At 40.7% G+C, this 22,217-nt stretch overlaps 4 protein-coding genes across 12 annotated transcripts; 1 reads left to right on the forward strand and 3 right to left on the reverse strand.

Annotated features, from left to right (window-relative positions):
- Positions 1 to 694: 694 nt before the first annotated feature.
- On the reverse strand, positions 695 to 5,962 carry LOC135350376 (ubinuclein-2-like). 3 transcript variants are annotated; one of them, XM_064549145.1, is made up of 18 exons: positions 5,639 to 5,962; positions 5,324 to 5,446; positions 5,204 to 5,248; positions 5,086 to 5,148; positions 4,926 to 5,020; positions 4,797 to 4,877; positions 4,324 to 4,711; positions 4,191 to 4,264; positions 4,093 to 4,135; positions 3,882 to 3,968; positions 3,792 to 3,831; positions 3,640 to 3,731; positions 2,819 to 3,030; positions 2,313 to 2,403; positions 2,205 to 2,260; positions 2,103 to 2,153; positions 981 to 1,977; positions 695 to 920 (listed from the first exon to the last, which is right to left on the reverse strand). In XM_064549145.1, the coding sequence occupies exons 1-18, from the start codon at positions 5,813 to 5,815 to the stop codon at positions 804 to 806; spliced, it is 2,832 nt and encodes a 943-aa protein (XP_064405215.1). In that variant the 5' UTR covers positions 5,816 to 5,962; the 3' UTR covers positions 695 to 803. The 3 variants fall into 3 exon arrangements, with proteins under 3 accessions (XP_064405215.1, XP_064405214.1, XP_064405213.1); XM_064549144.1 differs by having other exon boundaries at positions 695 to 1,977; positions 5,672 to 5,962; XM_064549143.1 differs by having other exon boundaries at positions 695 to 1,977.
- Positions 5,963 to 6,026: 64 nt separating this feature from the next.
- LOC135350378 (proton-coupled zinc antiporter SLC30A9, mitochondrial-like) lies at positions 6,027 to 10,107 on the forward strand. Of its 4 annotated transcripts, none has more exons than XM_064549150.1 (17): positions 6,027 to 6,209; positions 6,263 to 6,460; positions 6,517 to 6,598; positions 6,954 to 7,046; positions 7,308 to 7,470; positions 7,535 to 7,608; positions 7,675 to 7,777; positions 7,835 to 7,890; positions 7,949 to 8,124; positions 8,189 to 8,260; positions 8,975 to 9,124; positions 9,306 to 9,366; positions 9,414 to 9,476; positions 9,526 to 9,557; positions 9,617 to 9,714; positions 9,778 to 9,891; positions 9,953 to 10,107. In XM_064549150.1, exons 1-17 carry the CDS (start codon positions 6,176 to 6,178, stop codon positions 9,995 to 9,997), a joined length of 1,614 nt encoding a protein of 537 aa, XP_064405220.1. In that variant the 5' UTR covers positions 6,027 to 6,175; the 3' UTR covers positions 9,998 to 10,107. The 4 variants fall into 4 exon arrangements, 3 of the variants coding, with proteins under 3 accessions (XP_064405220.1, XP_064405222.1, XP_064405221.1); XM_064549151.1 differs by having other exon boundaries at positions 6,043 to 6,209; positions 6,268 to 6,460; XR_010399135.1 differs by lacking the exons at positions 9,526 to 9,557; positions 9,953 to 10,107.
- LOC135350377 (uncharacterized) lies at positions 10,088 to 16,811 on the reverse strand. Of its 3 annotated transcripts, none has more exons than XM_064549148.1 (11): positions 16,673 to 16,811; positions 16,411 to 16,460; positions 15,995 to 16,246; positions 15,873 to 15,931; positions 12,555 to 13,025; positions 12,390 to 12,471; positions 12,217 to 12,336; positions 11,986 to 12,129; positions 11,843 to 11,932; positions 11,610 to 11,791; positions 10,088 to 10,309 (listed from the first exon to the last, which is right to left on the reverse strand). In XM_064549148.1, exons 2-11 carry the CDS (start codon positions 16,454 to 16,456, stop codon positions 10,088 to 10,090), a joined length of 1,668 nt encoding a protein of 555 aa, XP_064405218.1. In that variant the 5' UTR covers positions 16,457 to 16,460; positions 16,673 to 16,811. The 3 variants fall into 3 exon arrangements, with proteins under 3 accessions (XP_064405218.1, XP_064405219.1, XP_064405217.1); XM_064549149.1 differs by having other exon boundaries at positions 16,411 to 16,469; positions 16,673 to 16,804; XM_064549147.1 differs by having other exon boundaries at positions 16,411 to 16,744.
- A 269-nt stretch (positions 16,812 to 17,080) lies between these two features.
- Positions 17,081 to 22,172, reverse strand: LOC135350382 (histidine--tRNA ligase, cytoplasmic-like). 2 transcript variants are annotated; one of them, XM_064549156.1, is made up of 12 exons: positions 21,981 to 22,172; positions 21,693 to 21,788; positions 20,402 to 20,521; positions 20,183 to 20,278; positions 19,991 to 20,116; positions 19,803 to 19,910; positions 19,644 to 19,742; positions 18,327 to 18,587; positions 18,072 to 18,144; positions 17,721 to 18,013; positions 17,389 to 17,535; positions 17,081 to 17,332 (listed from the first exon to the last, which is right to left on the reverse strand). In XM_064549156.1, exons 1-12 carry the CDS (start codon positions 22,077 to 22,079, stop codon positions 17,282 to 17,284), a joined length of 1,569 nt encoding a protein of 522 aa, XP_064405226.1. In that variant the 5' UTR covers positions 22,080 to 22,172; the 3' UTR covers positions 17,081 to 17,281. The 2 variants fall into 2 exon arrangements, with proteins under 2 accessions (XP_064405226.1, XP_064405227.1); XM_064549157.1 differs by having other exon boundaries at positions 18,366 to 18,587; positions 21,981 to 22,170.
- Positions 22,173 to 22,217: the final 45 nt, after the last annotated feature.

Consider the following 22,217-nt stretch of genomic DNA (forward strand, 5'->3'; position numbering starts at 1 on the left):
CTTCTACAGAAGCTGAACAGGCCTAGTGCACTGAGCCCTAGCCCTATCCCAGTCAGAATGTCTCTAAGCCAACCAAATGAAATCAGTCTACGTTTTCATATGCAAGACCTTAATTTCGAAAAACATCATGATTTACATATTTTCCCTTTTAGCCCTGAGGTGCCAATTTAAACCCCACTGGACTGACTATACATGGCAAAAGTGTAGATATGTAGATTACTGTACTTTTCCACTGCCCATTGCACTTTAGTAATAGAATAGATCTGTGCTGTATTAAAGCACTAGCCAGACATGGAGGAGTATTTTCTCTTTTGCAAAACTCAGCACTAGAGGATTATATTTCACTTCTGTAATGCTACAATACAACTACGAATAATTGTCTTTTCAGAATGAGAGTGATGTACATGCACCAAACTGGAATCTAATAGGCTGACTTTGGGAGAATAGAATAGGTAAAAAAAGAGCACAATTTGTCAAAGCCTATATAATCCATGTCTTCTTCTCTTGTATACATGTGTATTTACGCCCTTGGTGATACTGTAACTATTATAACAAAATGGCATTGACCATAAGATAGAACAAGGAAGCATGCATGCATGGTAATTATGGTTTAGCCAAGTTTAGCACATGCTCATTCTTGGTCCAACTTCTCTAATGGAACACGTGCTAGCTCCTTTCGTTATATCAAAGAAAACTTGGCTTGGGACTGAGGCTAAATCCCATTGAAATCATAAATTGTTTATACAACAGCAAACAAATTAACAGACAATACAATATCAGTGTGCCCTGAATCAGTACCAAAATCATGAGGGCATCTCTTGATCAAGTTTCACACTAGAGGCACCACTGGACCTTGCAGTTGCACCTACACCTACACCAACACCACTATCGGTCTTCAGATAGCAGTGTTCCTGGAAAATCTGTTCCACGGGAGATTGCACTGGGTTGTTAGCAGATACACTAGTCATACGATCGCTTACTTGGTTCGATAAAGGACCATTTTGAATACAAGGCATTTTGTTGGGCTTGATCTTTGGTGGAGACATTAGAGTTTGTGGTTGGCTCTGCTGAGGGCATGTATTGAGTTGATGAGAAAAAACAGTAGTTGGGTGAACTCTGCTGACATGAGATTGAAATGTGCCCGCACTTGGGTTTGCGGACAGAATGTGTGGTGTCTCAATTGGGAAGTGAACTTGTGGACCTGAAGCAAACACTTCCGGAATTGACGTTTTAGCACTGGTCGGTGTGCCAATAGCAGATTTTGGAACAGTTGATGTAGGAATTTTGGATTTCAAAAAAGCACTTTGAGCTTGAGCTGTGAGCAACAGCGTGCTGGTTTGAGAGTGAGACAGAGGGGTTAGACTAGAAGAGGCTCCAATTTGACTGACTTTGAAATGTTGTAATCTTGGTGCAGACACCGTCTGGACTGGTGGTACTTTTGGGGGATCCTGGGACACTTTCGTGATTGACACCACTGGTTGAGCTAAAATTACTGCAGGAATAGGCTTAGTAGCCATCAACGGATGAACAATGCTTGAACCAGTTTTTACACTCTTCAAATTGGACATTGAGAACACAGTAGGATTTTTTCCAATAATTCGTGTGGCTTCAGGGTATGAAGCAAGTTGCCCTCCAGACATAATGGTCTGTGGTAAAGATCCAATAGCTTTCGCAGCAGTTTGAGAGGAGGATAGGCTTAGTGTTTGTTGGTGTTTTTCCACGACTGCCTGGGAGGCATTAGAAATCATTCGTTCAACACTATTGATATCATGATTCGTAGTAAGCATGTTTTGCACCACACCCATTAATCGTGGAGACACAGTGCTTGCAGTTGTCGATAATGTATCCATAGATGGACTAGATTGCGAATAGGACACTTTTTTTGGCTGCTGAGGAATGCCTGAAAGGCTGGCTTGCTTCTTGACTGTAGCACAGGGCTGTTTCTCTTTCCTTATGGTAGGGATCCCCTTCTTTGGGCTGTTAAAGTAAGGATTCTTGACACAAATAATTATGCAGTTTTAAGACACTATGAGAGTTATTCTTAAACAGTGCTAGCCCTAGCAACTTACAGTAATTAACTACACTGTACCCTATAAACTCACAGTGGAGTCGTGTAGCTCTTATGTATTGGCTCAGTAATCTTGTATAGTATGCTGCAAAAATAGTTCAGATATAATTATTATTATAGTAACAGTGAGCTTAACCTTTTTTGCATCCATCCCTTTGGCCATAACAGCCTAATCTTGTCCTCTAAAAATTGCTACAACAGTAGAGAATAAAGGACATATATATATGGCACATACTCAACGTACATTAATGACATCCTCTCCTTTCTCCTTGTTTAAACGACTAAATGTTTCTTCACTATGAACTTTCACTCTAACCACCTCACTCAGAAGTCTCCTATAATTATTATAGTTTCATTATTATAATCAAAGCATGCATACAATATACACACTTAGGCACTCTGACAATACATATACCGTATAGCGGGTAATTTCCGGGGGTCAAAATATTCGTGGTCGAAGCGCTGACCACAAATATTTTACCCACGAATGAAGCAACCTCCCCCTTTACCTGCAGTGTAAGCAGCAACCACGAAAATAATATCCACAAAGTGACTAGAATTACTCAACCACGTATGTTTTGCCCCCCCCCCCGAAAATTACTGGCTATATGGTACACATGACTGTTAGATCGAGCACGTATTGTCAGCAATATGCTTCAATATGGCAGTATTTACAGTGTACAAAAAATCCATAGACATCACCGGATTGCTTAAAGTTTTCAGCTTACAGTATATACAGTACTGACTCACTTGACTTCATCATTCTCTGCCCAACGATACTTCTTCCTGGGAAGTCTCTTCTGCTTTGTAGTGACCCCCTCCACTTGCCCAGACACACTCTGGTTACTTGGCACTTGGCCTGTAAATGCTTGCCCTCCTGAAAACTGACTGACTGGTACTGGTAGTAGAGATGACTCATCAAATACATCGTCAGTTCGAGTGTCCTCATCCACTTCGGTACTCTAAAGAAATTGAAAACTGGGCAATAAAATATTTTAAGAAGTTACTGCTGATACTGTATATCGCAATCGCAATATACGCAAAGAGTGAGCATGCGCATGCAGAAGCTCATTTGCATTAGATTAATTAACCTCGCATTCACAAAATGTATGAAAACCATACACACCAATGCTGAGGATCACTTTGTAGCAGCCACACACACAAACACCCTACTGTAAGGTCGTTTGCGCATGCGCACCAAGGTATAATTGTCCTGCGTAGATTCCATACACTGTGTTAGTACAATGAATGTTGCTACTTGAAGAGGGTAAATCTATTACCAGTCAAAAGCTAGGCTATCTATCCTACAGATCGTCATGTCATTATTAAACTACCACGCCTATTAATTTTGTCCAAATTCACTCTTTTGTATGCACCAACCTCAAAATTTAAATTCTAAATGAGCACTATAGTGTGAAGTTTTTTGTTTTTGTGGTGCAGTAATTCGAAATGTATACGGTAATGATGTAGCTAGCAATCCATAAACAATATATCGAGGGGTGACCATAATTCAGAGAGCCAGTTTAGCAAGAGCCTATTCTTTCCTTCACCAGTATTTAGACTACACACACCTTATCTATTAAGGAAGACGTGGACTCCGACCTTGCTTTGTTTAGCTCCTCCTCATACAGGGTTAACTGCTTGGGCATGCTGAGTTCAATAGCTGCATGCAGGAAGTATAAGATACTTAACGTACATGAAGTCCAACAAAAATTGTACCTACCTTGTTTAAGATTCAAGATTGGACCCTCTAAAGCATCATCCTGTACACAATAATTATAATTATACATAAATTATGGGCAAGAAAACCCACTTCTTTTTTCTTAGCTAGTTGCTTCATCCTTTTGGTGAGGGTACCCCTGGCCACTCCAAGTCTGTGAGCTAGGTACTCAAACACCGCCTATACACAAATATATTAATGTTAAGGTAGCACCAACTGCTTAATGTACAGCCTCCAATACACAAACTATCGTGCATCGGCACTGATTTGTGAAATACCAAGTGAACTATTGATCTTAACTCACATTCCTTGTCTTCATCTGCAAACTCTTACAAGCGGATTCAACCCTACATGTTTTGAATACACCATTATAAGAATACACTAACGCTATGACAGGCTTACTTCAAAAGTATCTCGTTGTATACTTCTCGTTGCCTGTTGGTCACCTTCCCTTCTGCTTGATCAGCAATCACTTTCTGTGAGTGGATTTAACATACAGTACTATGGACAATGTGATATAATTATACACACTCACCATTGCCAGTTTAGTAACAGTGTCCAGTACAGGTTGTGGTAGGCTACTGGGTAAAACAGGAGGTGGCTTCTCCACTATTTTCTCTTTCTTCACCTGACTAGAAATACTTGGCACACCCTGAATGGTATCTGAAGATGTTATCGGGCCCTCTGCAGCAGTAGGAAATATGAGAACAGATACAGATTTCTCCCCAATGCTGATCGGAACAGCTGGATACTTGGAGAGTGCCTGTTTAGCAGGTTCGGTATGTAGTTTCTTGCGAGGTTTCTTTGGAGGGGGAGGTTTGATGGAAACTTGACTAGAAGTGGCTGTTGTGAACAGCAACTTCTTAGTTCCACTTGGTGCTTTATGAAGAGCTGCATGTTGCTTGGCTTTTTTTAGTTTTTGGCTGCATACAAAATACCAAAGTCATAGATATACGTCATTATAAATTCCCTATGACAATGACAGGCGTCAAAAAAATATACACGTACCTTGCTAATATGGCCTGTGGTGTTTGGTGACTCGGCTGTTTCGTGATCTTTGGCTTCTTTTTCACGACAAAATCTATGTCACTAAACAAGGGTTTCACGATAATCAAGTTCATTAATTAATTAACGTACTTAATGTCTTCTGCTGCCTTAAATTCCAGTTCCCCAGTATTGACGTAGAAACCACCAAACTTGGTATCCACGTTATCTGGCACAAAATCTTCATACTATAATAATTAATTAAAGTGAAAACGTAAATTCATGCTGAAAACAAAAAAACAAAAAAACTTACAAACTCAGAGTCATCCACAAAAGGATCATCCAGATCGTAGCCACACCCTCGGTCTATGTAATCCTGTATTAAATAGATCCAGTTGAAGAGATCTAGTTCACTCGTACAGAATATTTACCGAGTCATGAATGATACGTTTCCGTTTCTTGGATGGTTTGGACCTCTAAAGCCAGTGAAGGTGATCAACAAAACTTTATTGTGGTATTAATGCTCTAGTTATAATAGCCGTACTCCTTACATATTTTTCCTCCAGCTTCCTTGTAATCGATGCCATTTGTTGACTGGAGCCACTGGCATTCAATCCTGACAGACCAGAAAAGCTAGTGTCATTCAATAATGAACTTGAGCTGATGCTTAGTTTCTGGATGTACAATACAAAATAATTATAACAGTTTGCAATACAGCTTGCTGGCCCATGCTGCACATGCCACGCCCCCTACGTTGCAACGTAAGGACAAAAGATGGCTACCAAATGCCGTCTCCTAGGCATATTCCTCCCCATGACTTCTACTTAGCCTACTCAAAACGCAGCGCTGCTACGAGATGATAATACCTGTGTTTTCCACCCACTCATTGTACTATTCACCTCCTTCTTCCTTTCCCGCACCATTTGAAGGTATGAGAATTCACTAAAAGAGTCCTGAGTTGGTGAAACAAGTTCAAGGTCAAACCTGTGACTGGTTCGCTCCTTTTTGCTGATTTTTTTATGGTCTCCATTCACAACTGCCATCACATACAGATGGCTGTCAGAACTATACAGTATCTTTAGACTGGCACAGAAGCGCTCAAGGGCTTGTACAGCAGACAAATTATATACTGGTGTGCTCCAAATGAACTGGAGAAACTGGTGGAAACAGCGTTAGCTTCGAAGGATGAATGACTGATGAGAAAAAACAGTACAAAAGTTCATGTGTGTTGTGGGCATCCTTGCACATTGGCTTGCCTGGAACATGCTGGCAATGTTTGTCCAGCATATTTTTGTCGGGCAATCGAACAAAAAAACACAAAAAAGTTGATGAGTCAGCAGCACATTCTGACGCTGAACACAACGCTAAGGCTAGCTGGCTAGCTAGCTACGGGAGAGCAAAAGATGAATGTCTCAACATTGTGCCGAAGGTGCACAGGTATGCACATTTTCATGTTCTAGCTAGTACTGTATGATTACCATTTCACTCAGCTCAGCTGCAGAGAATAGCAGGAACTGTTCGTAAGGCTTATGCATACAAAGTTGCTAGACCAATCTCATGGTATTCTCCTGGTCAAATGAAGTTCTGTCCAGTACAAAGCCAACCTTATCAACATGTCAATGGATTTAGCAGCACCTCTTCTATGTACCGAGATGAGGGCAATCTCAGCATAAACCCTCTAAATATCAGTACGGGTATTGATCTGTGTTTATGAGTGTTTATGTTCATTATTATGCTAACTCAGGCTCTAGAACTGCAAGAGGTCACTGGAAAAACACCTTTATATCTGCCTCACGTGCAATGGACAACTACCTTTTAGACATTGAGTAAGTGATTCTGTTTTCACTTTACCGTACTTATAAAACGACCATCCAAATAATTATGCGACACCCTCGATCTTTTCCAATTTTCTGACCTCGAAAAGTAGTAACTGCAGCGTTGACAATAGTTTTTTTATGTCGCGTCCTAAATAGAGGTCGCCTCGATTCCAGGCCACAAGAAACAATGTAATTTAAGCAGCCTATAATCAAGGATAATAGAGTAACTTCCAATTAGATGCGACCCTCTAAATGTGCGACACCAGGACTTCAATATAGTTTTTCAACCTCCAAAAAACGACCTCTGGCTTCGTAATTATTTAAAAGTGTCGCTTTAGTACGGTATAATATTTACACTTCGCAGGGACTTGGAAGACGTTACTGTTCACATTCTGAGGAGTGCTCATGAAGACGCTAGACCGATGGACTCTTACCTCAAATCTGATGTTGAGAAAAGGTTATCATGAACTAGTTCTGACTGACCTGTAGTGCTAGCACATTGTAAATCAGTAGAAGTGCCTCATAGCAGCGCTGAGATCAATCGGCCCTAGCTAATTCAGTGTACAACTAAATTTCTTAGCAAATTAGTAATGAACATCAGTCATGTATACACCTACACAATGTATACAGTATAAATGTGGTATACAGTCTAGTATTTGCCACTACTTAAATCAGGGGTTCTAGTTTCCATGCCATCTTAAATGTATTTGTCTTGCAGAGCATTGGAAGTTTGGGGAAGCTGGCAGGTGCTGGAGCATGAGCTAAATCGACGAAGAGTAGTTGTGGAAGAGGAGGAAGCCAGAAGAAAAGGGCTGAATACACTTATTGCACACCTTAAGAAACTACAGAAGCACCAAACCAGGAAGGACATTGAGTTCGAGGTCAATAAAACGATACGCTATACTAAGAAATCTGAGCAGTATCTTTATTGGTAACGTTTTACAGATGTTTGGAGGCCGAAGGGAGAGAGTGTCATTGCTTAGAGGGTCAGCAAAGGTTGTGCTATTGGCTATAGCCAGGTACATCAGTCTCTGAAAATATTTATGATTTTGGTAAGGTGTATACTTATCAAATACTAAATGCAGCAATTTTGCTGTGTTTGTCTTCAAGGCATTGGCGTATCAATACTCTGGCTCGGCTGCTATGCTGTCAGAAGCTGTACACTCTCTTGCAGACATGCTTAATCAGGTGTACTAGCTATTATTAATATTATCCTTTGAGTTTCGATTATCGCTTTGCACCTAGTGTCTGCTGGCTTTTGGCATTGCTCAGTCTATTCGTTCACCTGACCCCGATCATCCGTGAGTATCCTGTAGCCATTTGAAACTTCTTCGTCATAGTATCCCACTGTGACTGCAGGTATGGGTGGTCGAGGGTTCGTTACGTCTATTCTCTCATCAGTGGAGTGGGTATCTTCTTCCTGGGAGCGGGGGTAACCTGTTATCATGGCGTCACAGGCCTTATCCAACCTCATGTGGTGCAAAACATCCCCCTAGCATTGTCGGTTCTCTCAGCATCAGCTATAGTCGAAGGATGTAAGCAATAGCGTGTATATCAGTAACATTATGGAAACAATTCATTGTTTGTCAAATCTCACAGTGACACTTTGGGCTGCAGTCAAGCAAGTACAAAAGAGTGCCATTGAAACCGGAGTTAGTTTCAAAGATTATGGTGAGCCAAACACTGCATACCGAAACTGGAGTAGAGTTCATTGCTGGACTGACGTAGACTCGCAAGCCGTCACTGTTGCACGGCAAACTGTAGACTGGTCAAAACTCCGTGTAGAAACTCGTTTTGCACAGTCAGCATATCAGATAAGATTTTAAGTGGCTGCGGTTTTCATGACATCAGTATACTGCATGTGATACCTAGAGTGTTCTAGTGCTACGTCACTATCAATGATATTGTGGTAACCGCATGCAGTCTAGCCACTTTGAGTTGCCACAAATATCATGGCAAATGTTGCACGAGTCTCTACACGGAGTTTAATTAGTCTACTGTTCGCCGTGCAACAGTGACGGCTTACTGACAGTCTAAGCACTATAATTTTGCATGACCCTTTACCTGCTGTTGCCTGTAAGTCCCTTTTAGGTAGAATGATCCTTACCCACACTACCACTGATGCTCTAGCTAGATGGCTGAAGAGAGAGAAGTGTTTCAAAGACAGCCTGGTTCAAATGCCCCTAAGTATTCACTTACTGAACTGTTCTTGCAGCCAGGGTGGTGCTGATAGACTTCACAATATGAACCATTACGTCTATTGAATTGAACAGAACGTTCATTGATCTACTGACGCGTGTGTGTGTATGTGCATGCCTTGCATTCAAGAGGCACACTCACTACAATACTCTACTCAGACTATACTACTTTGCATTTTGCATGCAGTGTTGAGAGGTAGGGACCCTTCTGCTGTGGCTGTACTGATGGAGGACAGTGCAGCAGTGGCGGGAGTATTTGTGGCAGCCACTGCCCTGTGTATTACTCACTGGACTGGAAACACAATGTATGATGCTATTGGATCAATCTCCATAGGTGGTGAGTAATTTGTGGATTAAATCAGCAATAATTATTGATGGCTTGGATCTATTGAACCAAATCAGCAGGATGAAAAATTACTGAGTGTAGCTAGCTATGCATTGTGATCATACATTGAATGTATTCTTGAGGCTTTATTGGATTTAGTAGGCCTTGTTTGTTGTGTTCATTGTATTTGCAGGTCTGCTTGGTGTGGTAGCACTGTTTCTTATTCAAAGGAATAGTAGTGCTTTAGTTGGAAGGTGAGTGGGTCAATAATTTTCGTTCACCTGATGTGTGCACTACTCAGGTCAATTCCTCCTGAGAGGCTCAAGCAACTTACAGACTTCATTGAAAGTGACGTCATGATTCGGTACACATTGTTGCTTTGGTATGCTAAAACTTTTTCAGTAGCTTATCAGGTCAATCCACGATGTCAAAGCTACAGACATGGGTAACATATAATTATATATATATATGGCTTCTTTTTGGTCACGTATACTAAATATGTAGGAGCTGATTCTGTGAGATTTAAGGCAGAGGTAAACTTTGACGGTAGAGAAGTTGCTCGGGTCCATATCAACCGTTTGAACTTGGAGGCAATTCTCAAGGTTTAATCTCTTCAACTAGCTATACCCCCATACATGTATTTATCTATCATTTACCACAATAAGGAGGTACAAGGGTTCGGCACAGTAGCGGATGTGGAAAAGTTCCTACTTGAACACGGCGAGCAAGTTATTGATGTGCTTGGATCTGAAGTGGACAGAGTTGAATCAGAAATAAAGGTGCAACTTAGTATTATTTTGAACTTAAGTTAATGCTTCACAATAATTTTTTAATTCACAGAAACAATCTCCAGAGGTGCGGCATGTTGACCTTGAAATTCTTTAATCTTGTTATAGCATATACGGTACATGCAACTAGATGACTGTTGTAATAATTGTATAATAGGTTAACAATGATTTCATTATGAGTTTGTGGTTACTTCTTGACAACTCCCATTTCTGATGATGAGGGGGTCAATGGAATGCCTTGATGCAGGGCATTAATCTTAGATCGTTTTGTCTTTCTCTCCTTTGGTTTTTTCTTGCTTGGTACACGTTTTTGGGGTGTGATGAACTCGTCTCCTAGACAGGATGTGTCAAGTAGACCTTTTGCCACTGCCCTACTCAGCACAGCGTTTGAACGGCGTGGTTCTAAGTGCTGCAAGGTGAAAATATATGATTGACTCTTAAGTATGTACTTACACCATAGTTCTATCATAAAGCACTTGGTGGAAGCTTCATGACAAGATAATTATACCACCTTTTTGTAGCATGCATTCACTCTGTGTGTTGAGCTTCATCACACGGTGGCAAAACTATAATTTTTACCGTAATCACCTCAACATTATGGGGAATGATCATGAATCTAGAAAGCATCAATTAAAAAACACTGTTTTGTTGCCTTCGAAGATTGCCTACAAGTTTCATCTATCATGCAGTAATAGCCTACTCATTAGCAGTTAAAACAGTCCATGAAAGTGTCTAGTTTGCTCAAACAGCTCGTTTTTGTGTCCACACACACACCAATCACTGCTGCACACGCACGGGGTATAATAATTGTTACATAGGGGAATGGATGCTCATTTTCAAGAGCAGTGGCCCGGTTCCAAACGAACGAATGAGCAGTGAAAGTCTCGCGCAATTTTTGGGGGGTTTATGCCCACTTCCGGTCATACGTGGCCATTCTCAGCCAGGAAAGTTCCATATTAGACTTGCGTAGAGCTGTTACGATCAAATCAACTAATCCTAGGCTAACTGGCTAACTATTGACTTTGAATACCCTGGTAGATCTACTATCATTACAACAGCTACAAAACTGATAAATAGCTAGCTGGTAGCTGTACTAAAGCTAGACTAAAAAGGAGGCACCCTGAGATCTCCCCCGGATCCACCAGAAGAGGTTGGCTACTACGGTTTCTACTACATATGACATTGTGCGATGTTGTGACCTAGTCTCAATCCTTCACATTCTTTCTTCACGTTCTTGAGAAAATACGTGAGGAATTGAAGGAACAAAGAAATAATTGGGTTAGAAAAGGAAGCATGCGAGGAGGCTGCTCCCTTAAGCCCATAATTTATAGATGCTGTGCAGCTTTGGGTGGGATCACGATTTGTCGAACAATAATGATAGGTTGAAGGCTAGCAATGTACGTGTATGCAGCTTTGCAGCTCTTTTCTGACTCTTGTAGCTAACAAACAACTAGCGTTTTAGTGCAAGGCTAACTCGTAAGTTGAATAGAAAGTTTGTGCGAACAGATGATGCTATAATTATGAAGGGACTTCACTGTGAGTCAAACTAGCCATAACTCGATTTAGTTTGCAAATCCACGAATCCAAAATCCAAGAGACTGTTAATTTTCGTCACATTGCAACCATTGAGCAGTTACAGCTGGAACAGACACACACACACACACAGTCAGCTTTACTCGTGCAGTTACACCTCGGGGCACAATTATTACCTTTTTGGTGAGAACTGTGATGGTGTAACTGCTTGTGTAGACGGTCCTTTCCTCCTCGTTTATAACAGTGTGGCCTGTTTGATAGAGACTGAATGTTCTATTTTTCTCGAAGACATCTCGCATAATGGGGTTCACATCATCATCAATGCTACTCAATAGAACTATGCGTTCAGCTTGCTCAACTGAAATAAACAGTAGAAAATGATCATTTCGGATTATTATCAAGTTCTTACATTGCAACGCGTGTGTAAGCGTGTCTCCCAAAGTGTTTGTCAGGTTAGTAGAACGGCTACATGTAGGGGAAAGCCAGGACAAATTATGTTCTGCAGAAAAGGTACATTATATATGTGTTATACACAGCGAGTTCTGTTCTTACCACCTTCCTGTAGTACATGGTCCACTGGGTGCACCAAGGTGCTACACTGTGCAATAGGTAGGGCACACATGACTAGCTTAACATTGGATAATGTCACATCAGACGAACATGATTCTGAGAAAGGGGTACTAATTAATTGCACATCTGATGATTAGTGAAGAACAACAACTAATTTGATTTCTGATATTCCTGATGTAATAATTCAATAGCCGCTATCTGAGGTAAGGATACTGTGAAGTCCCAGGTTTCGAAGCTTGGAAGTGAGCCCATCCACAATCTCACAAGGCACACTAAAAACTTTTACTGTACCTTTATCACCCAATATGCTAGCAGCATGAAGTACCTCAGTACCTGTGTAAATAGCATGCATTGTTTTGTAACCACAAGGGTTTTATATATCATACCAGAGTGACATTCTGTAAAAATAACGTCACCACCAATAGACGTTTGTATGGCTTGATCAACGTAATAGTAGCTTGAAAGATCCTGTAAGAACACAATGTCATAATTCTATAATTATTAAAGTACAAGAATATGAATAGCTAAATTGACATAGATCTACCAGTGACCTGAAGAAGTAGGAAGCTCTCAGCAACAAGTTGATGTGAATATAAGTGAGGTCGAAAATCACTTGAAAATACGAGCAGATCTGTTTTGGCCTGATAAAACGACATTCCAAGCAATAATTCGTCTTTAGTGTGGACAAGATTGACACTGTCTCTCAGTAGCCTCGAGATGACATCTTTAATTTTTACTTTCAGAAGATTAACTCTTGCTGCACAGAGAGAAGCTTCTGCATACTCAAATTTCCTCTGTACACTGTGGTCTGGAATCAATTGGGTAATAGACTTAGCATTCTGCTTGACTCTCATCCGTGAAAGAGTAGCTCCCAGCTTCACTTTGTGTGCCCACAAAGATTCAGCCACTTGGATAACTTCAGGTGGAAGCGTATGGATTCCATGTGTCGGAAGTCTTAGGGAAAATTTTTCACTTTGAAAATCGTAAGCCATTATCGACACGAGATCTTCATGGTTACGAAGCTGTTAAGGATGTTACGTATAAATATAGTGTACTGTACGTATTATATTCACATTGTTTAAACCATAGTTATATATAATAGAGGAAGGGAATTGGCAGGCTATTAGTACTATTGCACATGCAGTCATGCATTGACAGTTCGTGTTCAGGGGCGGATCTAGGGGGTAGGTTTCAGAGGTTGCAACCCCCCAAACACTCACAAAAACTAGCTCGTGGCTAAATGAGCAATGTAGTTAACTTACAAGCTGTGAACTATGAAGTATTAGTATCTGTTGACACCAGTAAATACGCAATAATTTTCATTCCACACATACTGTATTATGCGCTAACGCGCGTTTTTGTTTTATAACCCCCCTATAAATTTTTGGCTGGATCCGCCCCTGGTATTACAACCTCAATTAGAGCCACGACCATGATTTCATGCAGCTTAGGCCACTCCAAGGATACTCTAGTTTCTGGTCCTGAAGTTTCTCTAATTGCATGCGAGCGGGCGGCTTTTCTCATTATATCATTATTGGTTTCACCTTAAAAACTCATTATTATTTGCAAATAAATATTATCACACTTATTTTGGACCATTCTGCGCATGCGTAGTATAAGAGATAGAAATCCAATCTGATGCGGGCGGTGAACCAGAACCAGAGTATCTCTTGGAGTGGCCTTCAACTGCTGAGCTTGCAATGAACATTTTATGTACTAACTAAAAAGCCCGTGCATGCAAGCTTGTTATGATCATGCATGCATGGACACATGGACAAAACATAATTCAATTCTACCAGTGATTTCTCAGTCCAACACTGCAGAGAGCATGAATGGATGGGCTAGTTTAAATCAACCATGCAATCGGCCGAAATAATTATGATCTTCCCATGTAGGAACAAATTTAAGGATTGTAGTACTAATTGACTACTAATGACTACATCTCACGTTACAATTGTTGAGTAGTTACAACTGGAATACCTCCACCACCCACCCACACACACCTCCCGCTAGTAAATGCTGATGCTGTCAACTTCCAATAATACTGTTGAAGCACTGAATACACCATACCGTCATCTACTACTAAAGGGCATATAAAAAGAATAGGGCGTGTAACTACTATTTCTATCAAATACAAATGGGCGGGGGCGTGTGCGCCAAGAAAATAATTATTGGACGTGCACTTACTGATCACATCGATGACCAGCTATAGCTGTTGAGGTAGAGCAAAGATTGTATCATGCAGTGGCAGATCTAGGATTCTTGTCGTGGGGTTCCAGTGGCCAGACAGGGCTCAAGCGGGACGTACTCCGCATTCTACCTAAAAAAAGGTTGTCACTTCTATTCAATAGCCAGCATGCGCACATTAGATTTTGCCTAAAAAAAGGTCAGCACTCCTTAGTGATAGTCAGCATGCGCTGGAGTTTGGAGCTTTTAGTGAATAGAATTGCACAAATATGCAGCTAGAGCTTCGCAGGACTTTGAAGAACTACAAGTAAATGATAAGTGAATATAAAAGCTTGCAATAAACAAAAAACTTGCTAGCTAGCTGCTTAAGCCTCCACTAAATTACGTCTATGGATCAACCACTGCATGTAAGGTCAGGGGGTGCTTGAGCACCCTCTGCTACCTGCTAGATCCGCCCCTGAGTATCTTAATTTGTGTAGAGTTAACCACAAATATCAACAAGTAGAAGAGAAGGACGATGTTATTACTAGAGCCAGGAAGCAAACAAGAGTTGCTAAGCCTATTAAGAAGACTACTACATGGCGAGAGATGTGGAGAGAAGTGTTTTGTCAGTAAATGTATGAGATTTTTCTCTTGATTTTTTATCACTAAAATTTCGCCTAACTTTGTCACTTAGTGGAGATGAAGCACCCTGTTACGATACTTCTTACATATGGCACTAGCAGCTGTACTAATGGGTGTCTTGCCAGAAAAGACAACTTACGACTAGGAGTATAGCCATACCTACGTACCTGTACCTGATAACCAATCACTCTATCTATATAGGGTGCTATACTCGTTCACAGTAAATTGCTAGTATGTGCATTGCTGCATTTTTTATGCGTACACAGTATACATTGCGAATTGCATGCCCTCTTCTCTTTATACGCCCTTGCTATACTATGATCATTTAATGCATGCAATTCATAAGTCAGTTTTTACCCCAAAAGAGAGACTATTATTTTATACAAAGAGTGCATGCATGCACGTGAATATGACTTCTATAGCTAAGTTCATTTTGTACCTATTTTGTCAATTATAATTAGTCTTTCCAAAACCTTCTCTTCGCACAAAACCATGCAGTGAAATCACACTTCAAGGTGTTTATTAGTTGCTATACACGGACTGTCCAGACGCATTACATAGAAACTACAGTAGACTCTCGTTAATCTGGTCACCCTTGGGACCATGCAGCTTGGCCGGAATAGCGAGGTGGCTGTAGCTCAGAAAATAGCCGCGGCTTAAAAACGACCTTACCTCGAATATAATTACTACTTTTGCGGTTCTTGTCTCGAGGATAATGTAGGATAATGAATCATTTTGTTCTCTATTTAAGTGTAATTCAATTTTATTTGCTAAACCACACCCAAAACGTCATATCCGGCCGTAATACACGTATAAAATTACATTGAAAACCTTGTTTGGGACAGCCAGCACTGGCCGGTAACCGGAATAGCGAGTGGCCGTACTTCAGGGTGAGTTTTGTGCAGTAAACATATAGCTAGCATTCCGTGCCAAGCCAATTGGCCGGTATATCGAGGTGGCCGTACTTCAGGGAGCCGGAATAGCGAGAGTCTACTGTATACGCTTACGTGATCACGTTTCCAACCACCTTCCTTTAAATTATCTATATTTAAACGTACTTCCAAGTTGCTTGCAAAGAATCTGCTTTCTACGAGTATCTCAATTAACACCTCTTGATCTGCATATAAGAGTACCAGTTGTAAAACAGCTTAAATTGACACATACTGTGAAGTTAACTTACGATGCAAAACTTCAAAGACTATCTGATAAATTCTTTGCTTGAGTCTTCTATTGGCATCCAAATTTTGCTTAAGTTCAACTGGGAGTTTTTCGCTGCCTCTTGCAACTCTATATACTTGTAGTGCATTCCTATACATCTGAAACCTCTCCAAGCTTGGATGCAGCGATCTTTGAGGTACAGTTTTGAGTAGAGAAAGAATCTGCTCATTATCCTTGATTAGGTGGGGAATAAGCTTCTCCAAATCACTCTCGCCTACGGAATTATTGCATGAATGAAATCGGAAAGCTGACAATTAACACTGTCGGTGCTGCTCAATGCACGTGTAGGATATCTATAATAATTTATACTTGCGCAGACGGTTAGTTGATTAAAACACCAGATATAACAGAACAAAGAACAGTTTAGAAAAAACTCACTTTTGTTTGTAGATCTTTCTATGCCTATGGTAGATCTATCACTCATTTCCCTGTAAAGACTGAGGTGGTAATGGAACAGTTCGATGAACCAGGGCCTCTCAATGCACACATTCGCACATATCATGCAGGGGCACTGCCGGATTGCATGCAGCTCTACTTGTACTCAAACTACTGTACTAAAATCTCTGATACTGCAGACTTTCACACAACTATCTATAATAATGTTTATGCATCCTATAATTATAATAATTATATTCTATACCTAGCTCAGAGTATCACTCCAGTGTATAGTAGTACTGTACTGAGGAGTGATCCTATATATACTTAGCCTCGATCCCAGGAGGCTAATATATAGACTACTGTGACAAAAATCGAGTGAAAACTTGTTTAGTTGGGCGGAGTCCAACTAACAGAAGAGGCTGGGCTTATAGCTAATTATAAGTAGTACTTCTGTACATTGTACATGTAGATCTATAAGGAAGGCATGGGGTATACTCTAATTTCAAACTTATCTTGCAGACTATAGACTATATAGTTTTTAGTACTAGTAAACACTTGCAATATATTCTGTGTAACTTGGCCCCATTATGGACATGATTATTAATTTCTGAAAGTATCGTCATTATGTTCATGCATAGCCTTCTTCACTGGCCTCCGTGGTAGCAGGAAACTGTATAATTAATTTCTGCAGGTCCGTTTGTGATGAACATTCACAATGAGCATGACTAGACACTACATAATTATGTATTCTCTAGATATGCTCCAGGAAGTTCAGGAACAGATTTCTGCAGCATAAAAATAATCCAAACCCACAAATTGTTGCTTTATCAGTCAATGTGATTCAATTACAGCTTTAGATAATAGAAAATGTTCACAGTCGTTTCTGCACTTCCCCTACGAGATCAGGGTACAACACAAACTCCTACAGAAACAGAGAATGTAAAATCAAAAATTAATAGCAGTTAAGTCACACTTTACCTCAGCCCTGGTCACAGAGTCCCTGATTTTGACGCCTCCCCTTGCTCTTTCGTCTTCACCTACTATCACAATGAGAGGGACTAATTCTTTTTCACAGTACTGGAACTGATTCAGCAGCTTAGGGTTCTTCTTGTACATCATCTCACACTGCAATGTATACGTAGTAATAGCTAGTACATTATATTGGCCCAGGGAATGTTAGCAAGAAAACTACACTAAACTCTATGAAAAGGGCAGGGTGATTCACAATACTGACGTAGATACATACGCATACATTGCATTTCCCCTACATTCACCGTACACGCAAATGATGTAACGTCATTTGAGTTCACCTTCAATCCAGCATCCCATAATTGTCTGCAAACTCTCATCCTCTCTTCCACCAAGTTCTTCTGAGCAGATGCTACAAAGACCTGTGTTTCAACCGTACGCACACTCTTTCCTCCCACTCCTTTTGCCCTGGCCTCCAGGATGGAAAATACCCTCTCAATACCAATGCTCAATCCTACACAGGGTACTTGTTTGCCCTTAGCATCAAACATCCCCACCAACCCGTCATAGCGACCACCACCTGCACACGAGCCCACTGCTGGTACTTCACTTTTGGTATCTCCCGAGTTACCCCCTGGAAAATAATGTGCTATGATAGAAAGATGACCCGACATATGTAACGACCGTCTTACCTGTAAGAATTGCCTCAAATATCACTCCAGTGTAGTAGTCCAACCCTCGAGCCAGACTGAGGTCAAAAGAAACCTGTGTATGTGTATAAACATGTAATAGTAATTACACACCCGAATACAAGCGTTAGACTGAATGAAATTGTGTGAGACGAAAGGTGTCATTCATCCACACCATTACACACTTTGATTAGCATAGAATGCATTCACTTACAAAAAGTAGCCATAATGCTGGCAAAACTATAAATTTTGTTTGACCTCAAAAATACAGCTGAGGCAGTGCTCTGATCCACTAACATTATCAAGGACTCCAAACAGCTCACAGTAGTCTAACAGGAGCTTCATCTCATCTAGTCCAGTGGCAGCATCCTTGACAGCTATAAGGGCTTGGTCAGCCAGCAGCATATCCAACAGTTTTTTCCCTCCAGACAACTTCACATAGCCTTCAATTTTGTCAGCAGCCTCAGGGGCAAGCCCCTTCTCGTCAACCATCTCCTTGCGCACTTCCTCCCAAGGTGTCTAGGAGGAAGCACAACATTAGCTTGTGCAGTGTGCTAGTTTTTGTACTCTCCTGGAAATCTCGCATGTCATGTAAATGCCAACTCAGCTGGATTTCATTAAACTAGGCTCAGAGTGTGGTTGTAGGTCTATAGCATGTTTTATAACTATAGAGAAGTATTGTAAACCTAGTAGTGCATATTGAAATAGAATGGAAGCCACCTGTAACTAACAGGATGACTGAATTACGAAGTGTCTCACCCAAAGCTGTGGCAAGGCTTTGAGAACGATATTATTGCAGTGGTACATGTAGGTCATGCACTGGGAAGTACATGTAGTATCACAATAGACTGTGTAACCTGGAGTCTTCATTAAATAGAACTCCAGGTGGTTGTTTAGTGTGCACAACTTTTAATTAGCTTTTGCTCGCTTTTATTCGACAATGAAGACAATTACAGTAGACTCTGACTCTTGCTATTCTGGCTCTCCAAAGTACGACCACCTCGATATACCAGCCATTTGGTTTGGCACGGATTGCTAGCTAGATTTTTACTGCACAAAACTCCTCTGAAATGCGGCCAGTATTGGCTACCCCAAACTAGGTTTTCAATGTATTTTACCCGTTTTTACGACCGGTTATGACGTTTTGGGTGTGGTTTGGCAGATAAAATGGTTAAATATAGAGCAGAATGATTCATTATCCTTCATTTATCCTTCATTATCCAGAATTGCATAATTAGCAATTAGATTCGAGGTAAAGTTGTTTTTAGCTGCGGCTAATTTCTGAAATGCGGCTACCTCGCTATTCCGGCCAAGCTGCACTGTCCCAAGGGTGGCCGGATTAACGAGGGTCTACTGTAAAACTAATAACTTGTTGAGCCTATCGGAGTATCCATTCTGTAAACGCAGCACTTTAGCATCCAGGTGAGTAGACTCAGAATCATGAGCCAGACAATACACACAGATACTCGGAGTCGTACAGACTGATTACTTGTTACGGGTTAATTACATTTTAGTTGTCACAGCTAGGTCTTCTGTCACATGCCCATTGCATTGAAGTTGTATTGAAACTGATACCTTATCTAGTTTATCAACTGCTGAACAAATGGTCCTGAACTTTTCCTTAGGGACACCACAAGCTTCGAACATTCCATCAAGGACTTTTCGATGGTTAACCTAAAATCAGAGATAATTATATAAAAGATGAAGAGTATATATATATATATATACACACACCTTTACTAGAAAATTTCCTAGCTGTAGCTCAGAGAGAATTTCAGAGATAACTCTCACACACTCTGCATCTGCTATCATGAGATCATAATCCCCAGCAATGTCGAAATCCTGTGAGCATCAAATAGATTTACACTTGCACAGCAACTATATAAAGCCAACACACAACTATACAAAGCCTCTCTACTTACACACTGATAGAATTCTCTATATCTGCCCAGTGTCATTCTTGGCTGATCTCGCCTATACACACGATCAATGTGGTACCTCTTGATTTGCTTAATTTTGTTCATAGCTACATAGCGGGCGAATGGAACCTGTTTGGAATCAAGGAATACAATCTACTTTCCTTAATTTACACATTATACTGGAGACCAGGATACAGTGAGGTCATATCTCAGCGAGAGGAGCTCTCCTCCTTGATCAGCCACATCATAGATAAGCTTGGAGTCTTCCCCATACTTTCCCGTCAACGTCTCCTGCACAAAAAATAGCATAATGCTTATAAACAGGGTTCTACGAACTATTGTACAATAAAACAGTTAATACTATCTGACTTAATTCACATGTATGTGAATGTACATGTATACATGTACATGTACCTTCAGCTCAAAAACTGGAGTGCTGATAGACACAGCTCCATGACGCTTAAAGCACCTCTTGATAACGTCAAACACTCCTTCACGAATAGCCATCTGGAATGGGTCGTAGTCTCGAGTGCCCTGAAGAAAAAGTGAAATATTTATACGCATGTGACCAGCGTTTCAGCAGTGACTAGCGGTGCAGTATACGTACTGCACTGTAGTGACCTGTACTTATACTAGCCTCCTCCTCCCTTCTTCTGTTCTTTGTCACAATAGTTCAATAAGATAAAATACGGGACGAAGAATTGGAGGAACAAAGAAAGAGACAAAGAAAAAGGAGAGCCTGCCTTGCTAAGTCGGGTGACGGTAGACAAGTGGTAGACAAGTGAAAATGAACGTGGGCAGTCACTAGCTGGGCAGAGCCTGGCAGGGCAAAAAGCTACAGCATGCCTTCGCATTGCAGACTCTCACATAACAGCTGTAGCATCATAACGCCAGAATCAAGTGTGGAGACATCGTAGACGAGGGCTTACCTAGTAAAGACTAAAGACTAAATTTAGATTTAGCTCAGTTTTTTTTCTGAGTTCAGAACAGACCCATTTGACAAGAGTTTAGATTATTATACAGCAGTAGTAGTCTACTCTACTTCCTCTACTGACTAAAGGTCTTACAAAGGCTGATTCTACTGTTCATAAAATTATACACTGCAGTACAGATTAAGTTCCAGGTAAAATAATGCGCTCCAGTACTGTGTGGGAGGAGAGTTATTGCGGTGTACTCTCCCTAAAGTTTGTCTATGTAAGTGGGGGATCACGCGACTTAGCAAGGCAGGCTCTCCTTTTTCTTTGTCACTTCCTTTCTTCTTTCTTTGTTCCTACAAATCCTCTTCTTATTGCGACAAAGACAGAAAAAGGAGGGCCTGTGAAGGAGGCTATGTTTATAAAGTACTCACTATCGTTACAATAGTGACCTAATTCTGTATAGCGGATAAATTTGAAAATTTGGAAACGTAGTTCCCTAGGAACTGTGCATTTTTCATATTATTAATCAACATGCATGCGCAGCTAAATGGTCAAAATAAAACTAATAAGTATGGCAAGTTTACCTAGTAGTTTTACCTAGTAAATAATGGAATGGTTGCACTTGAAACACCAAGTGAATTCCTTATAATTTACGTGCATATTTGGAAAGGAGATAATACATGTACCCCTCCATCAGTTACTCCTTTCCTCAGAATTCAGCCGAGGCACCTAATTCTTGAAAATGCCTATTTCCCACCTCTTTCAAATAAGTAAAATATTGCGGCTACCTTTGGACATTTGAGGACAAACTTTCCACTAGCACCGTCTGCATCACTTCCGAGTTGCTTCTTCAATTCCAAAAGCTTTGAAACCTCTGCTTGAATCTGCACACACGACAGAGTACAACGAACTCACATCATAATCATAAAAATTATTATGTTATGAACTGGGAGCTACAAACCCTTTGTTGGCAGACAGCTCTCCATGACCTTGTCAGAACAAAAGCCATTATTTTGCATGTAACACGTTACAGTGACGACCAGTACCTATAAAAAAACTATAGCTCAGTTACCTACCTCTTCTTTGGGTTTGATTTCTTTCTTCATTTGCCTTACCAGCTCTCCCTGGACCTTAATTCGGTCTTGGAGGGCACCTTTATCCATAAAAGTTGCCATTCTGTACACGTACACAAGTGCAAGCAAAGTCACTGAATCTGCGAATATTGAATGTGCATGTGGCGACCAGATTGGTGTGCTGACCACATGGATTTTAAGTGAGCTCTGGGGGGCCGGGGGCACTACATTACTTTATTA

The sequence above is a fragment of the Halichondria panicea genome, chromosome 16, assembly GCF_963675165.1.
Source record: "Halichondria panicea chromosome 16, odHalPani1.1, whole genome shotgun sequence".
Lineage (NCBI taxonomy): Eukaryota > Metazoa > Porifera > Demospongiae > Suberitida > Halichondriidae > Halichondria > Halichondria panicea.